This window comes from Typopeltis vanoorti, chromosome 7 (assembly GCF_054136105.1).
Source record: "Typopeltis vanoorti isolate ZY-2024b chromosome 7, IOZ_Tvanoo_1.0, whole genome shotgun sequence".
NCBI classification, from domain to species: domain Eukaryota; kingdom Metazoa; phylum Arthropoda; class Arachnida; order Uropygi; family Thelyphonidae; genus Typopeltis; species Typopeltis vanoorti.
The window spans coordinates 115,280,217-115,305,838 of NC_143555.1; the positions used below are offsets into that span (position 1 = coordinate 115,280,217).

At 33.7% G+C, this 25,622-nt stretch overlaps 1 protein-coding gene across 2 annotated transcripts in view; it reads right to left on the minus strand.

The window, feature by feature from the left end:
- LOC150104987 (trafficking kinesin-binding protein 1-like) overlaps nt 1-25,622 on the minus strand; it is a 231,964-nt gene that overhangs the window by 156,843 nt on the left and 49,499 nt on the right. For both annotated transcript variants that reach the window (XM_090396090.1, XM_090396089.1), the window contains exons 5-9: nt 18,709-18,785; nt 13,421-13,537; nt 10,730-10,818; nt 4,578-4,665; nt 962-1,040 (exon numbers count right to left, since the gene is read on the minus strand). In XM_090396090.1, coding sequence (XP_090252216.1) covers nt 962-1,040; nt 4,578-4,665; nt 10,730-10,818; nt 13,421-13,537; nt 18,709-18,785 — 450 coding nt within the window. The remainder of the gene's footprint in view (nt 1-961; nt 1,041-4,577; nt 4,666-10,729; nt 10,819-13,420; nt 13,538-18,708; nt 18,786-25,622) is intronic.

Genomic DNA, 25,622 nt, shown 5'->3' on the forward strand with positions numbered 1-25,622 from the left:
TTAATACTCAGAAGTCACTATGCTTTTGACAAGGTACAGATATGCCTGCATCTGAAATACCACACTCAAACCTGTTTTCAAGCAAGGCAAGGGATAAGAAATGGTGGAGAATATACAGGAATGTGCAGCTAACCACATGATATTAGGACCATCAAATGTTAAATATGAGAATAGATTAAAGAAATATGGATAAAAATTCTCACGAACAGGAAGAGAAAAAATTATACAAGAGAGCAGATCTGTTGTTGGATAACATCTTTCAGTGTGTGTGTGTGTGTGTGTGTGTGTGTGTGTGTGTGTGTGTAGTTAGGAGCAGAAATAATTGGTCATTCCTAGAAGATGGGACAGCCTGGTTAGCTGAGTGGTTAGCATATCTGCTCTCCAATCAAGAGGCTGTAGGTTCGAATCCTGCCAAGAGCATTGATGTTTGTGATTGTCCTAGTAGCCATTTACCATATGTACTGCAGTATGGCCTTTGATGTCTTTGCACCATAAAAATCAAATCAAACCTAGAAGATGAGCAAGCATGGCATGAGATTTGCAAAGGTATAAGTATTGGTTTGTAAGCAGTGAAGAAGTGGATGAGTGGGAGTGATAAGTACATGATCCATGAATGAATATAAGGAGAGAGGTGATGAGTGATGTGTGCATGCACACATGCATGTTTGGATTTGTGATTGGGCTGTGCAGAAAGCCATAGCTAGTCAATTTCATTTTAAACTTTAAGCCTAACTGTACTTTCGAATTTCACCATACTGTTTCTCACTGTATTAACAAAATCATCATATCAATATTTTTTTCTGATACAACAAAAAAAGAATAAAGCAAATTATAAAGATGTTTTTAAAAAATACTCCTATTTATCAACATGAAGTAATAAAGCAGATAGAATATAACTATTCAAACCCTATCACAATATTTCTTTTATTAGTACATTTCTAATATGTATATTGCTACTCACTCAGTTGTTTAATTAAATCACCAACAAGCTGCTTTTCCTTCCTTTCTGCATGTTCCAAGTCAGCTGTTTGCAAGGCAGTCTGCAAATATTAAGTATGAAGATAAGTATTTGTAAAATAAAAATGGTAACTTTCACATATTTAATGAAGAACATGAAAGAGAATTTCTGGTGATTTTATTTTCAGAGGAAGGTGGGGGGGGGGGGGTCTCTATATCCTGCACATAATTATGAGTTAAACTAAAAAAAGGAGAAGTGGAAGATAACATTTTAGAACACTAAAATTCAAAGCTATGAAATCTATTAGCTATAAATGAAAACTTTTGCTAGTGTACTAGACTAATTTCTGATTATTCCTTATATTGCACGGTATTTTTAGTTTTAAGTTTACTGGATATTTGCAGCCAACTGCTTTACTACTTGGAGACTCATCAATTGCTTAGTAATCAATATGGATTTTGCCAGTCTAGCTCCACAGTTCATCTCCTAGCTACCCTTATCCACCTTTGGACACAGGTCATGGAAAAATTTAATGGAGAAGCAAGTGATTATTCTTGATATTTCCAGGGCATCTTGATCAAGGTGCCCTGGAAATCAAGGACCATCATGGCCTTCTGACCAAGTTAGAATCAGTGAGTGAATGAGCAGCTTCCACTTCAGTCGATCAACATATCATGGTAGATAGTTTCTTTTCAGATTTTTCAATCAATGTTGAAGTATGCTGGCACTCTGTGCTTTTACCTACATCAATGCTCTTTCTCTCTGATATTCAATGTTATTCATAGCTTTGCTAATAACAATATTCTCCATTCCTCTTTTATTCTCAAAACCTTGTAGTTCTCAGATGACTGAGGCTTCAAAATCCTCTATAAGTAACCTTAAACACCAATTCCCTTGCCATTCTCAAGTGAGGTGATGATAACCTGGTAAGTTTTAGTGCCATCAAAATGCAATCCAGTCTCATTTCCCCAGGAGAAAGACCGTGCTTCAGTCTTCCTCCCTCACTTTTGAATATTCTGCTTGCCAACACCAGGATCAGTTTTTTTTTCCCTTCTTGGGGATGACTTTCACATCTAGACTATCCTCACATAAGTATATATCAACAGTCTCATTTGTCTCCCAAAAGCTTGGTATTCTTTTTTCTTTCATTCTAAACAGTACTTTTCTCCTGCTCAACTCTCAATACTTTATAAATCTCACATCTGTCCAATACTAGAAAATTGTTCTCACTTAGGACTTCCCTCAGAATGCTTGACTGTATTCAGAAGAAGAGCAATTTTGTAAATGATAACCTTCCTCACTGACTTCTTCCAGTCACTTTCCCACAGATGCTTTGTTACTGAATTATGTCTTTTCTATAAGAATTTCCATGGATGCTACTCCACTGAACTGGCAACTTTTTTTCCTTGAATCATATATGAACATATGAACATGCGCAAGCAGCTGCTATTCGACACCCATATACAATTCAGCTCCAAACTTACTGAACTGACTTCTCATCCTCCTCCTTCATTCCTTATGTCTCTGAGCTTTGGAACAGTCTTTTGCATACTGTTTTTGTCCAATAATTACAACCCTCAAGCTCTTCAAAAAAACAAATTCCTTTTTTTCTCTCTAACAACTTATCCCCAATGTGGCACTGTCATGTCATAGACTCTAGGGACATCATGCATGGAACTGATAAACACTAACAGTATACATGCAATCATCACTGTTATGAGTTGTTTCTTTTCATTCAAATATCTCCATCTTTTTATATGTTTTGTAAAAGCATAAACCACCTACTACCAACACTGTCTAGAATCATAACTGAGAACCGTATATTTAGTGTGTGTGTGCCTGTTAAGTAATGAGAATGATTTTTATAGGACAGCCCTTTAAATAAAAGTACAAATGCATTTATAGTTTTGACCAATAGAATGCGTGTTGTAATCACAGGTGCAACTTTCCAGTCAGGTGACGCAGCAGTTTTTGTGTGGCAAGCGTTAATGTAAGAGTGGAGCATGTCAGAAGTTGTGGAGGCATGGAGCAAACAGCTGCAATAAAATTTTTACTGTAAATTAGGAAAAACTACTACAAAAATTTACGCTGATGACATGCATAGGTGTTCTGGCAGAAAAAGTCAGATTGCAAAAATCATGTGTCAAGACAAATGGTCACTGTTTTGTTCGACACTGCTGAATTTCTCCATCCCAAATTTGTTCCTGAGGGCACCACAGTGAACAGTCAGTATTATTTAAGGGTAATGCAAAGTCTGTACATCTGAATGTGACATGTCTGGAAAGAACTGTTCCACAACAACTGGTTTCTGTTGCACGACAATGCACCCGTGCACTGCTTGTAAAGCAGCTTCTGGCTTTGAAGTCTGTGTAATTGAACATCCTTCCCCCCCCCCCCAGATTTGGCTCCTGCAACTTTTTCCTCTTCCTAAAGAAGAAGCGTGCCTTGAAAGGGGAAGTGCTTCAGCAACTTTGGGCACATCCAACCGTTGACAGGGTGTAGCAAAGAGATAGCCTGCGCTCATGGTGTGGCTTAATAAGGGCGCTCGTTCAGTCATACTGTGGTAGGGCTGAATGATCTTAAGCTGATTAAAAATTATTTGCAAACAGCACTGACCCAAGAAAGATTGGTTGGTCTAGCAACTATATCGATAGAGGCAGACATAGCTTATAATTTAAATTTAGAAGAGCTTATAAACAGTTTTATTGCGTGATATCCCCACAGAGCAAACATTTAATTAATATTTTTATGTAATCGTTTTGCATTAATGTTTCTCTTGTAATAAAAAAAAATAGCAATTGGAGATTTTCTTATATTTTTGTCTTATAATCCATCAGGGTCGATATTTAATTTTGCCTCAGGGTGCAATCTAATCTGGCGACGGCCTTGCATCCAAAACAGTGTGACCCAGACACTGAAGGAAGTTCCCATTCAGGACTTCCACTGTGCCTTCAAACACCTCTATGACAGATGTAAATGTTATTTGTTTTCATATAATAATTATTGTTGTCTCATTACTTAACGGGCACACAGTGTATGGATACTGATAAAATTTTGCATTTAGTTGTTTTAAAACTTTTTAACATAATTCCAATTTTGATTTAAATTAGACAAGTTTCAACAAATAAGTTTTTTTGTTGCTACATCCATGTTGCTACATGGGTGTAGCAACATGAGTTTTACACAAACAGCAACAATCAGGTCATATGAAATGCATATTTAAGTCAATGTTCATATCAAATTTCTTATATCTTCTATAATTAAATCATCTCTAATTCTTTTTCTTAATCTTTTTTTTTTTTACTAAGAATAAAGATGTATATTAATGAAAATAATTTCAAACTAGTGTTAGAATAAAAGAACAAACCTTCTATAAACCTAACCCTATCTATTTATTGCAAAACTATCTCTCTCCCATAAAGTTCTGCTCAATACAAGTTTCTCACATTAATTATATTTCCACTATCTGTTGAGGACAGCATTCATGAGTAGAAAATATTCTACTCATACCACATTGGAAAGGAATCTTAATAGTCACAAAATACACAGAAATTCATTGGAGTTTTAAATTCTAATGGCAGAAAATTTCTTTTCAATTAGACAAAAAAAACAAACTAACTTTTGTCCTTAAATTGTAATTTTCTTGTTCTATAGCCTGTATCCGTCTATTTAGATCATCTAGATTTATGGTGACATTCACAGCTTCACTAAATTGAGAAACAATATGAATTACAAAAATTGTACCTTCACATATACAATTTTGCTTACCTAAAAGAATAATGTTAAAATTTGCATAAGCAACAGGAGCTCATAGTCACACACAATAATATGGAAAATAAATTATGAATAACACACATAATACCACAGATTTAGAGAAGTTTATTATAAAAAATATCACAACTGAAAAATGAGTTCTGTTTACCTTCAAAATATTTTCAAAATTATTTCACATTATGACGTCATTGTCCATAGCATCCTCTAGCAAGAGGTTTGCAGCAGATGAGCAACTCTTCTCCATTTTTCTCGGTCTGTTGCCTCCATCATTCTTAAACCAGTCTATTCCACGATGTCATTGAACCACTCTCTAGTTGGTCTTCCACATCTTCCCTTCCCCTCAACGTTCCCTTGTAATATAGTTCTCGTCAGGTGTCCCCAAGAACCTCTCAGAAGATGTCCTGCAAATCACGTCTTTCTTTGCATAATATTCTTGAGAAGTCTTCTTTCCATCCCAACTCTTCTTAAAACTTCTTGATTTGATATTCTCTCTGTATAGCTAATCTTTTTCCATCTTTCTATAACACCACATTTCCAACGCATTAATTCTTTCCATATCTCTCTTTCTGAGAGATATAGAAAGAATAATTCTCTCTCTTTATATTATGACATGGGAACTAAAAAATCATGAACTCAAAAAAGCATATGTGTAAATAGAAAAGTATGCAGCTAAAGAAAATACAGTCCATAAAAAACCAGCCTATATAAATACAAACTGAATTTGAATCAAATGATTTCATACACAGCATCATCAATGCATTATCATGAGGAAAATTGTTCCTCATGATAATCAGCAATTCTTAAGAATCTAACGCCACCCTTTTTTTAAAGATTTTTTTTAACGTCACCCACAAAAAGGTTATAAACCTATCACACATTAATACCGAAAATGGCCTAAGGATGAGATATCTCTTCAAATCAAATGTAAGCAAGTTTCTTCTCTTTTCTCAACTTTCTGCACATCTATGGTCCCAGTTTATTATGGAATGAACAACCTCTCATGTATGAAGTTATGAAACAAAGGGTTGGGGGGAGGGTATCCCTTTTCTTAGTTATCTTCAGTTGAGAAACCATTAATGTTCTAAATACTTTCAATGGTTTTGACAAAGTCTTTCCAGCCAAAAAGCAGCTATAACCTTTAAAAACTGAATGTAACCTAAGATGAAAATAACAATGAATAGGTAAACTAAAATAACAACAGTACAAGTAGAGCTAAGAATGATTAAAGTAACATAGCAATGAATGTAATTTTATAACTTAACAACATACTGTTGTTAATGTAGATATCTTGTATATCTAGATATAATTAAAAGTAAATTAACGCCATGGGCCAAGGAAATTATTGGAGAAGAAAAATGCAGCTTTATGAAAGGAAGATCTTGCACAGATCCCACATTTACACTCAAACAAATTATAGAAATAAAAGAATAGAATTTAACCTGCCAACATATATGGTCTTCCTAGATTATGAGAAAGCATATGATCAAATCAACAGAACAAAATTAATCAATATACTGTATGAATTGAAAGCTCCACCTCAAACCACAAAAGCAATAGCAAATATAATGGAAGAAAGCTATGTTAAAATTAAAATTAATAATGAAATAACCGAAAAAATTAAAACCAATAGAGGTCTCATTCAAGGAAGTGGATTATCACCGATACTTATATATATATATATATAAAATCAGTAGTTACATTGACTCGGTGATTGGATATGTTCATCTTTTTTTGACTGACTGAAACCGAGAAATAGATAAGTTAATTTAATGGAGCACACAACATGTTTTGTCAAGAATGACTTCTTCAGGTGTGTTAACACTTAAAGCAAATTAAAAAACATAAAAAAAACCATAAAAATACTGTGCTATTGCAATAACAGACTTGTGAACTGAAGTTAAGTTAAGTTTGAATTGTTGTTATAGTCCGTTCTGTAGTTCTATTGTTGTTCAAATGCGAGCGTATGAGATCACGTGTATGCTAGTACCTAATGGCAGAACTATGCAAATATAGTAGACTATAACTGAGATTGCTGTTGATATGAGATGAGTCTAGGGCAATTTCTCTGGACTCAACTATGTGCTGTTCCACTTCATCATGATAAATATAAACGTTCGATGTGGTATCCCAATCTACTCCGTGTTGGCGGCCTTCATCGTTTGTGTTCACTGAAAATAAGACGTGACTTGAGTGTGCTTACCCTGACTATCATATGAAATGTCTCTCTGATGTTCCTCTAGCCGTAGGAGGATTGACTTCTCAGTCTGGCCTCCCACAATCACATATTACCTTGTATACACCGGGGAACTGAAGATGGTTATGAGCTTGTTTTGGGTGGCTTAGAACTGACCTTAGTTTCGGAAGAGTTGAAAAACACATTTTAATATTAAATTTCTTCAAAATTCCTCCTCGTTTCCAGGAGAGCGAGCTGATGAAAGGTAAAGAAATATAACCCTTGGGGGTTGTTAGGGATCTCAGTATTGTTTCAAGGGCGCTAGTATAGTTGCCTCCTAATGTTTTTGGAAGAGTATCCAGTATTTAAGAAAGTTCTTTCTAGGTATGTTAGTTCATTTTTAAGCTCTTCTTCATTGGACAATACTGAACGAGCACAGTGAGTCAATGTGGAAATGATAACTGACTTTTGTGTGGGATAGTGATGCGAGGATGAATGTAGATATCTATCCGTGTGTGTTGGTTTCCTGAAGATTGAGATTTTTAAAGAATTAGACATCCTAGTAAGTTTCATGTCTAAAAATGAAAGGGAACCATTTTCTGCAATATCAATGGTAAATTTTATGTCTTGGTGGAAGTTGTTTAAATGATTTAGGAAGATGTGAAGATTCTCTACACCATGCTCCAAAATAAGGAATATATCATCTACATAGCAGAGCCATGTTCTAGGTTTCAATGTTTCTTTAGAGATGGCTTTTTCCTCAAAGTTCTCGAAGGAAATGCTGGCCAGTATTGGAGACAGAGGGCTACACATAGCTAGTCCTTTGTTCTGTTTGTAAATTTTGTCTTCGAACTTAAAATATCCCAAATTAATACAGTGTGAGAGGAGAGCAAAAATCTTTTTAGATATCTTGTTTTTTAAAATAATGAGAACATCTTGCATTGGAAAATTTGTGAAAAGAGCCACAGCATCATAGCTCGCCATAATATTGTAATTCTTTGTTTATGTGCTGAATTTTTTCTTGACTATTATTTATAAGACTATTACACTTTTTTTTATATAATGTTCGTCAAGTAGCTTTATTTTATTGTCCTACATGTTTCGCCAATTTTTTTCTATCGGCATCTTCAGGGAATACAAACTAGTAAGCTATATGAAGGTAACAGACTAGGTTATAACTGATGGTTCTAATTCATATAAAAAATTAGTATTGAACGAGGCAATGCGCGTGTCTTGGGTATTGCCTCGTTCAATAATAGTATCAACCTGTCTGTTTATAGAAAACCTACAAATACTGGACGTTACCTCCATTTCAACTCATCTCATCATATAGCTCAGAAACTTAGCATTATCCATATGCTCAATAAAAGAGCTATACAGTACACAACAGATAAGAATGACCTACAAATGGAATTAACTACAATATCCAGAGAACTATCTTTAAATGGTTATCCAAAAAGACTCTACAACAAGATTCTCTTGACTGATATACCACATAGACAATGTGATGACGTCCAATACATCAGTACTATTACTATTCCATTTGTCAGCAGCATTTCCAAAAAATTAGCTAACCTTCTAAAACCACATAATATCAGAGTAGTATTCAAGCCAATCAACACTATTCGGAAATTTTTAAGATCACCGAAAGATCCTCATCCATTCTACAAGTACTCTGGAGTATATAATATACCTTGCTCATGTGGTATTAGTTATGTAGAAGCTTTGAAACGAGAAAGAAAGAACACATAGGATATGTCAGAATCAACAGACAAGACATTTCAGGCCTTTCTTGCCACTTTGCCTCTACTAACCATCACATTGAGTGGGATAAGAGCCTTATGCCCTATATAGAAGATAACTACCATTCAAGAACCTTCAAGGAAGCAGCTACAGTCGCCCGTAAAACTGAAAACCTAAACAAGAATAAGGTCTAACCTTACCAGAAATTTGGATAGCTTTATCAGATCATTAAACATCAAAGAAATGAACTTTCATGACAATTACATCATAAGCCATAATGAATAAATCACGTTCCCGAGACACGCGCATTGCCTCATTCAATAATACTAATTTTTTGTATGAATTAGAACCATCAGTTATAACCTAGTCTGTTACCTTCATATAGCTTACTAGTTTGTATTCCCTGAAGATGCCGATAGAAAAAAATTGGCGACACATGTAGGACAATAAAATAAAGCTACTTGATGAACATTATATTATATATAAAAAAAAAAGAGTGTAATAGTCTTATTGAATGTTTATATTTGTCACGATGAAGTGGAAGCGCATAGCTGAGTCCAGAGAAATTGCCCCTAGACTCGTCTCATATCAACAGCAATCTCAGTTATAGTCTACCTGACTCGCATAGTTCTGCCATTAGGTACTGGCGTACGCGTGTTTTCATACGCTGCCATTTGAACACCAATAGAACTACAGAACAGACTATAACAATTCAAACTTAACTTCAGTTCACAAGTCTGTTATTACAATAGCACAGTGTTTTTATGTTTTTTTTTAATTTGCTTTAAGTGTTACCACATCTGAAGAAGTCATTTTTGACGAAATATGTTGTGTGCTCCATTAAATTAACTTATCTATTTCTCGGTTTCAGTCAGTCAAAAAAAGATGAATATATATATATATATATATATATATATATATATATATATATCTATATATATATCTATATATATATATATATATATATATCTATATATATATATATATATATACTGTATATATGGAAAAAATTTCAAGAGAATGGAGGAAAAACAAAATCACAGGAATTAAAATAGGAAATAAAGAATTAACCAGCCTATTGTGCTGACAATCAAGTTATTTCTGATGAAAATGAAGACCAATTACAGAAAAATCTACATGTATTGAACAAAACAATAGAACAGTATGACATGAAGATCTCAATAAATAAAACGAAATCAACAGCATTTCAAGGTAAGGAAATTAAAAGATGCAAACTAGTCATCCACAATGAAGTAATAGAACAAGTGAAGAAATTTAAGTATCTAGGAAATTACATAACCCCAATGTAGAAATCGACATTGCATATAAAAAGCAAAAATTCCTAGCAGTCATTGGAACTCTGAATAGACACTTCAGTAAACATGTGTCTAAAACAACCCAAATAAAACTATATAAAATAATAGCCAAACCAATTCTGAAATATTGCAGTGAAACATGGAGAACAAGATAAAAGACAAGTGGAAGTTGCAGAAATGAAGTTCCTAAGGCCACTTGCAAGCTATAAAAGAATAGACAAGATAAGAAATGAAGAAATAAGAAAACAGTTATCCATAATTAACATAACAGATGACATCACAAACTATAGAAAGAACTAGAAAAACCACATAGAAAGAATGCATGAAGAGAGATGGCCAAATATTGCCTGGAAATATAAACCAAAGGGACACCGATCAAGAGGAAGACCCAGAAGGAGATGGGCAGAAGACTTTTTAAACCCTTGAAAATGTTACAGGCAAACAATTGCCTAATATGGGAAGCCAAGAAGAACAACAACAACAACAGCAACATACTGATATCCTGCAATAGAGAAAAAACATTTTAAGTGGTCCATTACACAAAGACTGTTATTTTTATGTCTGCATAATTATATAAGGTACAACAACACACTGCTATATATTACTGAAGAAAATATTTTTATGGTATGCTTTATCTTAAGGTTTTGAAAAAAGAAGAGCAAGTTAAATACAAAAATTTAATCTTGACATTAGAAACTGAACTTTTCACATATCTCAGAATAAGAAAAAGAAGTACAGCCTGCATAAACAAAAATTCAAACTTACACTGGATAATCATCATCAAGTTCTGTATTTTCCGTATACAAGTGTAGAAGGCTAGATTTCTGTGCAAGTTCATGTTTTAACTGAGTCACCTAAAAGATGCAAATAAATACCTCATTAGGAAAAATATTTGGTGTGTGAAAGATACATACACAATAACACAATTCCTTACATTTTGAAGAAAATAACAATATATAATTAAGCTGAAAAACATTAACGAATCTACTAATGTAAGAAGTATTACCACACCATCACTGAGACTATGGCAATCACTGTCTGCTTTATTCATTTATATATCAAAAGAATATCCCAGATAAAGATCTTGATCCTGTTTATGGGACCCAGTCATATTTATGATTAAGCAATTATCAGTTATTTAAATATCCATTTCTTAATCTGAAGTCTAAATCATTGAGGAGGAAATATTTCACTCATATCAATCTATTCAAAGTGGGAATGGAAAGGAGGATATCTATGTATAAGGACAAGTTTTGTGTCCATGGCAAACAAACCCTCTGACTGGTACCCTCTACATATCGCTCAGATTTAAAAAAAATAAATAAATAAAAAAAAAAGATGGGGAAGCTATGTTTAGTTTCCTCATAGCATTGAGAACTAGACTATTTTTTGGATGGAGCTCCTTAAAGACTGGAGCCTACAATATTGTAATATGCCACAATAAAAGAGATATTGTTTTTAATTAATGATGCTGTATACTTTTTTTGTATATTTAGATTTAGTTTATAAATCATCAACTTCCCGATGTATACCCCCCCCCCCCCGAGGATACATAAGACATGATAATATTCCATGAAAGTTTACATCATTACTAGTTTTCTATAGACAAATTTCATCGAAATAAATGTTACCTGTCAGGACTCCAATATTGTCAGATCTTATATTTCACTCTTCAGATGCTAAGTTCAAAAACACTTGATCAAAGATTGCAGACCAAAGTTGAGTTCTGAGAAAGATTGGGAGGAGAGAACATTAAATGTAGAATTATATTAATAACAAGGATATTAGAAAGGAACTTGATATTCTTAGCATTTAGGAATGTATGAGCCGAGCTAATCTCAGGTATGGTAACTTAACCAGAATGAGAGAGGAAAGTTTAGCAAAAGTATTTTTTTGCCATGATGGTGGAAAAAAGACCCAAAGAAAGACACCAAGATCTAAGTGCATTGATACAGTAAGAAGTGCCTTCGAAGACTTAAGGTGCAGATCAAACATGTAATAGAAAAATTTACCACTCAAGCAGCAATTCTCATCTAATTCCAACTGCAGACCAACAACTTGTATAGTCTAAGCAAAATCTCTACTCTTCAAGAAAATGTACGATATTTCTTCTTGCCCACTACTACAAAACTTGTGATAATCATGCAAAGGAATAAAATTCAGAAAGTACATATCACCTACTAACTCAAATATCAAGCAGAATGAACTATTATATTTGGGTTCTACATATGCTAGTAATGTCTATAAAGCTGAAAATACCAAACATGAGAAGTTAGGCTTGTTGCTGACTACAGGAACTTTTTCCTAAGCATTTCTTCCACTTGTACCCAAGTTAGTCAATCTCTGGCACAGGCAAGTAAGGTCCCTCCCCAAGAAACTCGGGGTTTTAATCCCATAACTCAAAATTGACCATATAACTCACTATTTCAGAGAATAATATTATAAGTTAAGGTTAAAGACCACCAGATGGCAGCAGCTGTCTGTAATACAATCTTCACCAAAATGCATTGATTGGCAGCTATCTGATTGGCAACCTCTCAGAGTCCAAAAGTTAAATGTTCCTGGTCTCCCTTCTTCCTTTGGGGAATATAAATGAGTATTACAAGATTTAGCAGACAGAGGAACTGAGAAGTCCCTCACCTTATGTGGAACATCTACCTTGACATACTAAAGAACTGGTTATAGCCATGTTTGCTAAAAGCTATTACAGTAGAATTGTGCAACAAGATAGAGAAGTCCATGTCTCATACCACCAGAAATGCAACAGTTCTTTGATGACCCAACACCTGAATGCTGGAGTAGGGTGAATAGATCTACTGATGAGCTGCCAACTCCCAACATTAGCCTAGCAGACATTTTTGCATGGAGGGGGGGGGAATACATCAAGGAGCATGTTTAAAGTCCACAGACAGAAAGAACACCTGATGAACTCAAAGTATGCATTTGTCAAAAGTATCATATTTGCAACTGTGGATATGCTATGTCACTTTGAATACAAGTTACATATTTGCTATTAACAGAAAGTACACAGAATCCTTTTAACTTGTTCCTGCTAAATGACATTTGATTGTTTATCTCTAACATATCTTTAAGACTGACAAGTATTTGTAACCAGTCAAATCTTTAAGAAAATACCAAGTATGGTGGGCAGTTGTGGTATGCAGTTTATAAACTACATACTTGTTTATCTAGCTCCATTTACAATTTTTTAACCCATATCTTGCTCTTTTTAACTGAAAACATAATCTCAATGAGTGTACAAGTTACTATGACAGACCAAACTTAAGGCTTCATGACCAGGTTTCTAAGAAGACTCTTCCTTCAGATTATTCTAACTTTGTCAGGTCTCTAATATGCTAATCCCTAATTACATCTGTCACAAGGAAAAAAATTTTATATCTTTACTGTCTCGATGCACAATGAAAAGAGAAAAACATATATACAAAAGATAGTTACCATTTCCAAAGCTTCAGCTAATTCATTTTCTATTATTTCATTCTGCTCTCTTAATTTTTTGTTTTGTTCCAATAAGGATAAGCCAATGTGTGCTGCTAATTCACAGTCAGTCTCTTTCTAGAGAGAGAGGGGAGGGGGAACAATTATAGTTTAATCTATATAAAAAGGAATTTTTTTTTATCATATTAGGATTTACTCATATATTTTTAAATAAAATAAAAAAAAATCAAATTTCAAGATGAAAACTTGAAGTGTTAATCATTTACAAATATAGATGAATATAAATTACATATTTGCAAATAACACAAGTATAAAATAAGAATTAGCATATTGGAAATAATCTGTTAACACACTGTTTGACATGCCATGCTTAATTTTGGTTAGTATAAATAAATATACTGTAATTAAAATGTTATGTATTATTGCACAATGAAGAAAACGTATTAAATTCAGGGATATTGTTAAAAAGTAGTATATAAAAACAGACTCCAAACCTGATGAATGAGAAGTACATGCTGATGTATCTCTTATTTGGTAGAGAGTCATCACAATGAAAGTAATATCTCCATTGTAATAGCTCCCCACCAAAAAAAAGATACATCACACACTTGTCATTCACTAGGTGTTTTCAAGTCTATTTTCATATACTACTTTTTAACAATATCTGACTTTTAATACATTTTATCCATAGTAACAAATTTTTCAAAGCTGTTGTAGTAACTCTTCAAGTTATATTAGGAATGTTCGAACCTCTGCTTTGAAGTGTTCATCATTTTAAAAATTGGTACCCTTCAGATCCATCAGTTTAAGCAAGTTCAGGCTGAATGAAGAATGTTCTGCAACTTCAAAATCCAATCTCTTTGATAGCCACTGAAGTGAATGTGGCTGTTCTTCAGCACAAACAATTCATTTCAACTTTTTGAATCTTCATATAGATTTGCAAATTTACTCCATTCCTTTCGCTACAGTCTTGGTAAATAACACCTGCTGTGACAAAAGACAGTCAGCAGCATGCATTTTCCAGTCAAAGTTTGAGTCATAAATGCCTTTGGCAAAAGAATGGCAGCAATATTCCATAAAGGAATTTTTGTTTTGGGATCAATAATGATGGAAGCAATTTTTGTCCAGGCTGCTTGAACATTTTGGCAATGTTTAAGCAATCAGTGAGAGGCACACACATGCACACACTATCTCACCTGTTTCAGTTTCCCAGTCAACTGATAAGGAAAACCCAATGTGTGTAAACTTTATTGTGGTCCTTTTCTGCAATGATATGGTTGACTCATACTTATCCAACATTCAGTTTTAATGCTATGATCTCTCTCTCAATCATTTGATTTTCTAACTGCTCAGCTTTCTGCTTATAAATAAGCAGAAAATTATATATCCACTTCCTGATCAGTCTATTGCAATTTCTTATTCTTTGTGCCCAACCATATACTGTACTCACATCCTTTACCACAAATACCTTGATTGGTGATGAAGATGGATGCTTTTTCCCTTGTATTAGAATTTACATCCTACTTAACAGACTAAGATAAGTGAATGTAATAATCAGAATAGGATTAATAATTTGGGGATTTTTTTAAGATAAACAAATTCAGATACTACAAAAGAGACCAATTAATCATGGTATGGGCATATTAGGTGCAATAAAAAAAAAAAGTTTATAAAAGTTTCTTTTTAAACAACAGAAAGTCAAAATGTCTAGGGCAGCAATACAGCTATATGGCAAAGATGCTGGTATATACAATTTAGGTATGAACATAGAATAGAGAGAGAGAGATATGATTTATACATAACATATATATAATCACATAATCTGGAGGTCCTTATTCTCCCCTCCCCCAAGTTCAGCAAGGTAGTTTCAAAAGATTCTGTAGTTTAAGGTTAATTTAAGCAAATATGCAATCATTCTTTTCTAATTGAAGGTGTACAGCTGCTTTTAAAATGTGCAGTTTTTTTGTTTTTTTTTTAATGCTTGCCTACATGTTTGTTGTTGGAATTTGAATAATAAGTATTGAACATATAGGTAGGACAACTAATGGCATTTACAAGAGCATGCAGTACTACACCCCCCCCCCTTTTTTTTTTTACAATTTAACTACTAATGTCTTAACTCATAACTCCGTTAGAGTGATGAGCTGTACTCATGTGATGCATGAGTCTATATAGAGAGGACACTTTTTTTTTTTTTTTACACAAGTGTGTTGTTTCAAAATAAGGTTTGGGGTGGGCAGTATAACGATGTAAGGTTGCCTCCTACACTACAGTTTTATCATAGAAGCCTTAAGACTTTTCAGTAATAATAATTCATGTTACAAGGGAATGGTTATAAAGATAATAAAGAATATGCATTGGAACAATGCCATGGCAAGTATATAACCAGACCTGAATATAACAGAACACCTGTGGGATGAACCATGGAAGAATTCAGTTGTGCACAGTTTCATACTATGCCTAAGTTCTTTCAACAAACAAAAGTCAAAGTGGTCTGAATTGAATGAATAAAATACACGTGCAATCACAGAACCTGGAAGACATATAAGCTTCTTGAATAAAAGCAGAGAAGAGGTGACAGAAGATAGAACAGAATAGGGAGCAGAAGCAACTGATAACAGAGAAGCCTAGACCTGAAGCATGAACTTAGCAGACAGGGTAGAATGACAGAAATCTAACAAAGCTGCAAGTCATGTACAACTTCTAGAGTAACCTGGAAACAATGCTAATAACAAGGAAAATGTGCTTCCTATGTGGCAGTGAATGGGAAAAGTGAAAGGAAGAGCAAAACTTCAGGATGAAGATTTATTCATACCCTGGGCATCTGGGCATGGTTCAAGAATCCATAAAAGTTGAAAAACTGCTGAGAAGTCTGATGTTTCTTGTGATAGGAAAGTAATAATGTCAGCTCTAATGTATATAAGGACTTTCCAGAGACTGGTTTTGGACAAAAAAAAAAGCATTCTTCTTGAAAGAAAGAAGTTTCCTTCCTCGACCAAACTACTTGCAGTTTCAGCAGAATTGTTTGAAATACCTTACATATCAAGTGAAGTGAAGATAACATGACTTGGTATTAAGAAAAGAAATAGAGTAACATTATTAAATTTTAGTGTTTAAATGAAGAACTTACACAGTGAAGTATATACGTTCTTCATTACGTTAATATTTATGTTGATGGATTCGGTCGAACAAAGACTTGAAGACCAACTTGAAAGCTTAATGTTGTGACTATGTTTAGAGTCTGAGCTCTACAAAAATACAACTTATCAGTGACTTATAAACTCTTTAAATGTGCTTGTAATGCTAGATTTAAATGCCAGTTAAGTTGCTTAAGCATGTGTTATAAACATTAATTTGTTTCCATTTATTAGTTGTTTGAAGAATATATTGTGATCATTAACTTGTGTTTTTATTAAATTGTTATTACTAAGTATACCTGTCTCATGTCTGAAGTCTGAACAATCACCTTGCTATAGGCCACTAATAAAGAGAAAGCCTTTTAAATAAACAATCAGGAGACTGATTTGTTTCTATACCACTCAGCACATACTGCATTTATGCTTCACCTGGATCATAAACTGAAATGCAAAAACCTGTGCACAGCTAAGCTGGTCCTATTCATCAGTGACGTGCAATGTCACCAACTATCAGAAATTAGTAGAAAGTCTTCCATGGGATACTGAGGCTGTGAGTTATAGGCAAAAGAAGGGCATGTTATTAAAGCTGTTTTGTTTATATGTGCACATGCCCATGATTTGAATGCGACGGGAATAAAAAAAACTACATTCATTTAACACTCATTGTGACAGTCATTAGTTTTCTTCATAGTTTATGGGTTGGTTGTTTATTTAGATTATACAAAGCAACTAAAGCTATGAGTGGAGTAGTAAATCTGCAGTTCAGAGACATGGGAATGTCTCTGAAAAACTTCAATATTTTAGTAAGGAAACTACAGATATAAAATGAATTTTATTGCAGTATGGAAATGTTCCCTGTCTGAGTTCAAGAGTCTCACAACCGAGACACCTGATATTATACACATGCTGCATGATTTGTTCTTGTATTCAGAATTTAAATGTTGTTACCAGTTCTTCTGCCTTTTCCCTGTAAGAAGCTCATGACATATATATTGGATTACTAAATTATATTTAGTTTTTCTCTTATGTCTGAAGCCATTATTTAAAAATTACACTAGCTATTCACATAATACCTATCATACCTCTACTTAAACTTATTCACTGACAACTGTACAAAGAAAGCTGTGAAACTTTGCTGCAATATCCATCCAAATAGATTGAATGGGTTTAAGTTATCCTCTTTATGAAAAAAACTGTTCTTCATATGCCCCTCCCACACAGTTTTTTTGTTTTTTTATATACATATGAACACACAAAAATGAAGTTAAGACTTTAGAGAAGTTTGGACCTCACTACTCTAGTTTATTCACACACTATTTGTGCCTTGTTTAATTTTGAGTTCATGCTGAAGATGCCCTTGATACCTTAGCAAAAATTTTATGCCCATTAAATATCCAAACCTTTTCTCTTGTATTAATTTTTATCTTCAACAGAATGGATTTTGTTATTAGCTAATTTGTATTTTGTATGCATTTCTTTTTTCCTTTATTTCTGCAGTGGTAGTTGTTAAACAGCTAAAGCAATTTATATAGAAGAACTTCATGTTCCTAACTAATTAAGAAATAATCTTAAAATATTTGGTAATCTGAAAATAAATTCTGCCTGGGATGCACAGACTAAAAATGCTAGACAATTACATATGAATAGGAGAAGATATAAATATGTGCATAACAATTAATGCGAAAATGTATCCAATGTATACAACTTCTCAAATCATACTTTAGTTATGACTTTTAATGTAAGAAATAATCAAGCCATTCTTGCTTATATCAAAAATGTTGGAAAATGCTAACACTACTGCTCATTAGCTTACATTCCATCTTTAGAATTTTTCAATAAAGCTGAAATAGTTAATTTCTAAAGGAGATATCAAAATGAAACATTTTATTCAATCTGATTACAGAAAAAGAAAATGACACCTAAAAACATTCAAATGCAAAGGAGTGAGAATAATTCTTTTATTTCAATATAAAAATGTTTAAAACAGCAAGCCACACTCATATAGCTGCTCCTTCATACAAAATTAGACACTGATAAATGAAAACTATATGTAAAAATATAAAATTCAAACCACTAAGTTGCAATATTTTAGAATACTAAAAGGAAATATGAAAAAAAAAAAAAAATTCCAAGTAATGATTGCACACTGACCTCTCGAAGTAGGTTTTTTATAGCTTCTACATCATTGTAAGTCTTAGTCATCTGGGTTAGCCGATCTCCACATTGAACTAAACAGATAAGAATAAACAAAAACAAGCTTTGATAAGTGTTAAAAACTTCCCCGATTAGAAATGGAAATTGCAAATGACAATGCACATATACTATATAACCAACTATGATAATTTCATTAAAATGCAATATAACTATGATATTACCCTCAAATACTCTTATTCATCTAAATAAGTATTGTTTTATTGTTAACATCAGACCTCTCCATGGAATGGAGAGGTCTGATGTTAACAATAAATTGGGATACATATTATTAAACATAAAATTCTCAAAGTGTGCTTTAAACTCATTCAATGTGTCTGCATTCACCACACTGTCAGACAATTCATCTACTCACCAACCACTCTCTATATAAAGAATCCACTACTTGTGGTTTTGCTAACAACCTCCTTATAACAGTTTTCATGAATGACTCCCCTTGTTCTATTACCCCTCCCCCTCCTCTCATCCAATGAAAAATTTCTTCCACGTTAATCTGATAACATCCCTTACCAACTTAAACATCTCATTCATGTCCCCTTTCTTCCTCCTCCTATTCACAAGATTTTGCAAATTGCATTTCCTCCATGTCTTCATAACCCAAATTCCATTTGGGGTATGAAGATATGGAGGAAATTCCACATTAGCCTTCTCTGGACCCTTTCTAATACACTATCTACCAATAATTGTCTAGACAACCCTGTAATTTCAAGTTATAGAACATTCAAGGTCTGTTAATAATATAAAAACCAGTGTACATATAGTAGGAAGCAGTATTTCATCGTAGTAGTTGAATACAGATGATATGGCAACATGACATGAACTCATTGACTTTGAGAGAGGCATCATTGTGGGCTGTCACATTGGTGGCATGTCCATACATGCCATTGCTGCTCAACTGGAGCATCCAAAATCAACAGTTGACGATGCAATCAACAAATGGAGACGTTATGGCATCACTAGTGCAGGAAAACACCCAGGATGGCCACCAATAATGAGTGATGTTATATCCCCATCTTGTGTCTCTTATTTACTGTTAATATCTTTAATTGCCTTTACTTTCTTTTTACAGTTAACATTAAACTTTGTATCTCTTGCTATCAGACTTCAATTGCCGACAAATTTGTATAGATTAAAGGCTGTGCCAGCCGGCAACTAAATTCTGATACATTATCCAATAATACTAAAGGAAATGTAGGGATCAAGAAGTATGCAGTCATGGTCCTTATTCTCATATCACTATTGGTTTCCCCTTTAAATGCATGGTACGAAATTTTCCAAATGGTAATTCAAATCCGCAGAAGATATGACAAACTCAATTGATTATGTAAAAAGAAACACATTTATTATTTCACAAAGACAAGTATACATGTTATTAAAATTCTTAACCTTAAAAGAGTCTGGGTTCCCCTTACTTAATTAAACACATTTAAACTTCTGCACTATGATCTCTTAATGGGCATAAATTCCTCACTCCTGTACATATATCTATCCTCAGACTCTCACAATTAAGTTACCTGATAATATCATACATGAAACATTACATATGAACACTAGACAATTCAATAAATCTGACATGTAATTCTCTAGGACAATAGTACTTATTTCTACTTAATTCTCTCCCCCAAAATATCTGTTAACACTTAATCACTTTCTGATCATATGACATTACTTTTCTTAAATCACTTAAACAGTCCGGACCTCGGCCTCCTGTTCGGCTGGAGCCTAATATGCGTTCTTCTTAACAGTAGACAAAAGTGTCCAAATTGCAGACTGTTCCTATGGCACAACACGTAAATAGCATGTGTTCTTAAACTTCTGTTTCTGTACTCGTCCAGTACGGCGTCCAGTCGGCTGCCGCCGTATGCGCGACGACACCGCTGAGTGAGGGAGCTGTTTCGGAGTATAAAAGTTTCGGCGGGAGTTCGAATCACTCTCTTATCTCTTACATCTTATCGCTTGTGTCTCGTCTCCGAGGTTCGTCGGCACCAAGCTCTACATAGCTCTCCTACGGGAAACTTGGTGCCGACGAACCTCGGAGACGAGACACAACTGTCTTCACGTCTTAAAACTTGTACTTAGCTTATACATATTTATATGTTAATATTACATAACTTTCTACTTTAATTCATTCACAATTGTTATCTTAATAAACGTATGAGCTATCTTAACAATGTTTGGAATTTACACATCTTGATATTTACATTTTCTTGGGACATTATTTGGTACATTTCCCATCCGGAGGCATAAGCATGTCCTTATCCCTTCCTTCTGAGGTAACATAATGTTGGGTGGGAAAAAGGGACAACTCATCACTTTTTCCGACACAACACCGACAAGAGTGTTAAAACAGGTGGCACATGAAAAAAGCCAGCTACAATCAGCATAGGGCATCTGTGATGAGTTCTAGAGCACAGTATCACCATGGTGAGCACTAATACTGTATGAAAAGAACTCCATTTACTGGGTTTCCATGGAAGAGCAACGGCACACAAACCAAACATTGCAATAGCGAACAAGGCAGCTCGTCTGGCCTGGTGCAAAGAGTATGTGAACTGAACAATTGACTAGTAGAAAAAAAAAAAGGTTAAGAAACTGTTTTCAACTGATTTCAAACAGCTGCTAAACTCAAAATCCCAAAGTAACATTCCTATCCGGAATTTATTCTATTTATGAACGAGAAGTCAAAGAGCCATCATTTAGTGAAATAGAAACACGTATTAAAACTTAAAAATAATAAAGCTGCAGGATCTGATAAAATCACATCTGAACAAATTAATATGAAAGAAAAGAATTAACTAACAAACTGTTCACACTTGTTAGGGTTAGGTACCAAGAGATGACAGACCTCACTTGTTTTCCAGCCTCTTCATCAGTGGCTGCTATAATTAGTGATAGACATGGGCCAGCTATCTCTGATTGGCTACCGGTGGAGATTGAACTGCCCACTCTATCTCCAAATGCAAGGTAGGGTATAAAGGCCTCGCCTACTCCCTATAAGGGAATAAAAGGCGTAAGCTGATTTATTTATTTATTTTTTACTGTTCACATTAATTAAACTCATATGGAAAATTAATAACTGCCAGAAGACTGGAAAGAATCAATAATAATCCACATCCACAAAAAAGACAATCAAAGAAAATGTAAAAACTAGAGGCATCTCAATTTTAAATACTAGCTACAAAATCCTGCTTGATATTATTCTAAAAAGAATTTTAATCAGATTGGTTAAAACGTGTGTACAGGAAAATCAATGTAGAGTCCTCGCTAACAACATATTTTCAGAGACATTCAACATCTCCACAGGTTTAAAACAGGGAGATGTGATATCGCCTATATTATTCAACATAATTTGGAAAAAGTAATACAAGAAACAACTAAGAATACTGTATCATGCTCTGCATCATTCCTGGGATATGCAGACAATTTGATATCATAGGAGAAAGTGCACATGATATAATTGAAACTTTTATAAACCTTAAAACCTCTTCTGAAAAAATAGGTCTTAATATTAATCATAATAAAACAGAATATTTAAAAGTATCTAGAGAAAATGATCTCAATAAGCCATCAAATATTCAGTTTGCTAACATGATATTGAAAAACTCAAGATGATTTAAATATCTAGGCTCTATAACTAAAGATAATAAGATCTGAATAGAAATAAAGATGAATAAAGAAATAAAGAATCCAAGCAGGTAATAAATCATATTTTTCACTTCAGCACCTCCTCTCATCTAGAAATCTGTCATATGAATTTAAAATAAATATCTACAGAATACTCATTAGACCAGTTGTATTATATGGTGCAGAGACATGGAATATAACAAAAGCTGATGAAGATCAATTACAACGCTTCAAAACAAAATCTTAAGAAACATATTTGGCCTGATTAAAGATCCTGTGACAGATGAATGGAGAAGGTGAACAAATAAAGAACTCTATGAACTTTAGAAGAAGCTACTAATAATAAACATAATCAGAGCTAGTTGCATCAGATGGTCAGGTTGCCTGGAAAGAATGGAAGATAACGGGCTAGTGAGGAGAACCTTTTTACATCACCCAAATGGAAGACATCCTAGAGGAAGACTCTGCGGAAGATGGATAACATCAAAATAGATATGAAAGAGCTGAACCTGAAAAACTGGAAGAAGTTGGCTAAGAATGGAAAAATTGGAGAACTGTGGCGCATGCAACTAAGAACTTTAAGGGTTCGTGAAGCTTAAGAAGAAGAAGAAGGTTGGCGGGGGACCATGGCTTCATGAAAGTTCCTTTCATCAAGCCTTAATTTTCCCAATCATTTTGTTCCTTTCCTAATCCTAGTTATCCACAAATACCAAATCAGGAATCATCCACACATCAAAGGAAAGATCTTGTGTTTTAACCTTTATGCTATATAAAAACTTAAAGAAAATAGTCATAGAACCTCAAAAGATCAGTCAGTCAGTTTCTCTATTCCAGATTCAAGTGAAGAAACTTTAGAACGGCTGAAGGAGAGTAAGTGGGTTTCATACAGAGGTGGCTGGTAGGTTTTTTCTTTTTTAAACTCTCACAAGAAGGCAAAATGACCAGAGAATACACACAACTGACAGGCATAGCAGATTATGCAAATAGGATTAACTGCCCCTATGATAGCATTAAGTTTACATGAAGCCAAGTTGACTGACCATGACAGGTCACCAAACCTCATGCATTAAGAATATGAGAAGAAAACTCAAGAGTTAAAGCAGATTATTAATTCAACTATAAAGCTTTGTTTAAAATATAGTAACTCAACAATTACTAATAAAACTTTGAAATTAAAATTTTAGGTAATATCCATGAAAGACAGTGCTGGCTAAACTGTTTTATTGGCAATGATGAGGGGGGAAAAAACAGATAAAAACCTCTTGATGGCAGTCTGCATGTATTAATTATCTTCTCTATGCTAATTACTTTACTAATCATAATTTCACTAATGTGTCTTGGTATTATCATGACGTACTATTATAATCATTTGGACATCTGTAATTATAGTTTTGTACATCTTTGTGGCTAAGTGGTTTTGACACATGACACTTCTTGAGAAAGAAACAGGCCAAATTCCAATCTCATCTGTGAAGACATAAGGATTTTTTTTTTTGAAAGGGATATGTTAAATGAAAGTGTGTGACAACGCTATGCTAAATATTATTTGAATAATACACAGAATCATAACTAACAAGTGTAATATTTGAAATAAGAAAAATCATTTTTCTACTGCAGTTCTACAGAGAAATTCAAGCTTACAAAAGTCTATCTGCTCTTTAATATTCCTCATTAAATTTTAATTTTGTTTCAAAAGGATTTCATTAATAATTCTACATATCCCATCAGTTATCTTTTAAAATTCCACCTGCTATCACCTGCCACAAAAGAAAATGAAGAAAGTAGTAGATGTAGCACCAATCAATTATGAATGAATTTTCAGGTGAAGTACATGGAGATACCGAAAGAAAAGTAACATTTATATGGAGTCTTCAAGCCAAGAGTATACATATGATAGAACAAAATGAATAATGTAAAGAAGAAAAGATGTTAGCTTGTCATAGTAACCTGAAATGTCTTTCAGTAATAAGAAAGAAGTCTACTATTCTTATGACAAGCTAGCATTTTTGCTCCTTACAATACCAAAAGGAATTTTTTTAACAAAAGTCAAGTAAACAGCACTAACTTCTGCAATTAATTTTTATGAAAAATTACGTGGCAATAAGTATTTCACAATCAAATCTTAATGTTTCTTAGGATGACTAATAATCGGACTGATCAACACAATATCTAAGAAAAATTAATTCCTTTGAACATAAATCAATCTTTTGTGTTAATATATCAATCTTGAAAATTTCAAATGAATGATCAGTATGAATTCTAATGTAAGTCATAAATCTGCTTTATTTTTTAACAGTTAATGTTATCACTGCTTGTTCGCTTCAATGACAGGATATTACATCCATCGAGGATATATATCAGTTATTTCTTATAGTCCAGAGCTGGTATTTTTCTCACTAATTATCTGTCAATAATTTTCATCCAAAACTGCCTATTTGTCAGGCCTCTGATATGATCGGCCTTTCTATTCTCTCAAGTACTCTTAACTTCATTAAGCCATCTACATCTTGATCTTCAAATGAGCTTTTTTCTGGCCATTTCTGCATCAAACACCCATCTAATTATCATCTGTATTCTGTTTAAGCTATATCACCTTAGGCAAGCTATGCATTTTATTAATGCAGAGCTAATTCAAGAATGATTAATTAATATATCAAAAAACTTTTAACTCAGCCCTCATTGGCACTCCACACACACACACACACGGCACTGATGTGCCTGTAGTGTATGGGATCAATATATTTTTTTAAAAAATCCATATAAATTAATTTTCTATTCTGTGTTGTGTACATACTCCACGAAGAACCACCTTTTCTTTTATATTGGCTAACTCTTTTAATTACTTTTTTTCTTGTTCATTGATTCTTCATACACTGATGATGATTTATCTTCTAGTGAAGTTACTTCGTGAGATGGCTTTTCTCTTGCATAACTGGTATGATATCTGATTATGTTATACCATTATATATGTAGCTTCCCTAATGTCCAGCTTCCATCTTTGAGCAACACTTGTACATATTTTATTTTATTTTTTTCATATATGTTCATCATCAAATTCCTGACATATACCCTCAAGGGGTGTACAAGATATCATAGTACTAAATGAAAAATTTACATCATTCCTAACTTCCTATCTACAATTTTCCTCCAAATCAGTCTGTTACTTATCAAGACTCCAATATTATCATTATCAGATCTTATATTTCTATCGTCTAAGGCACATTGTACTG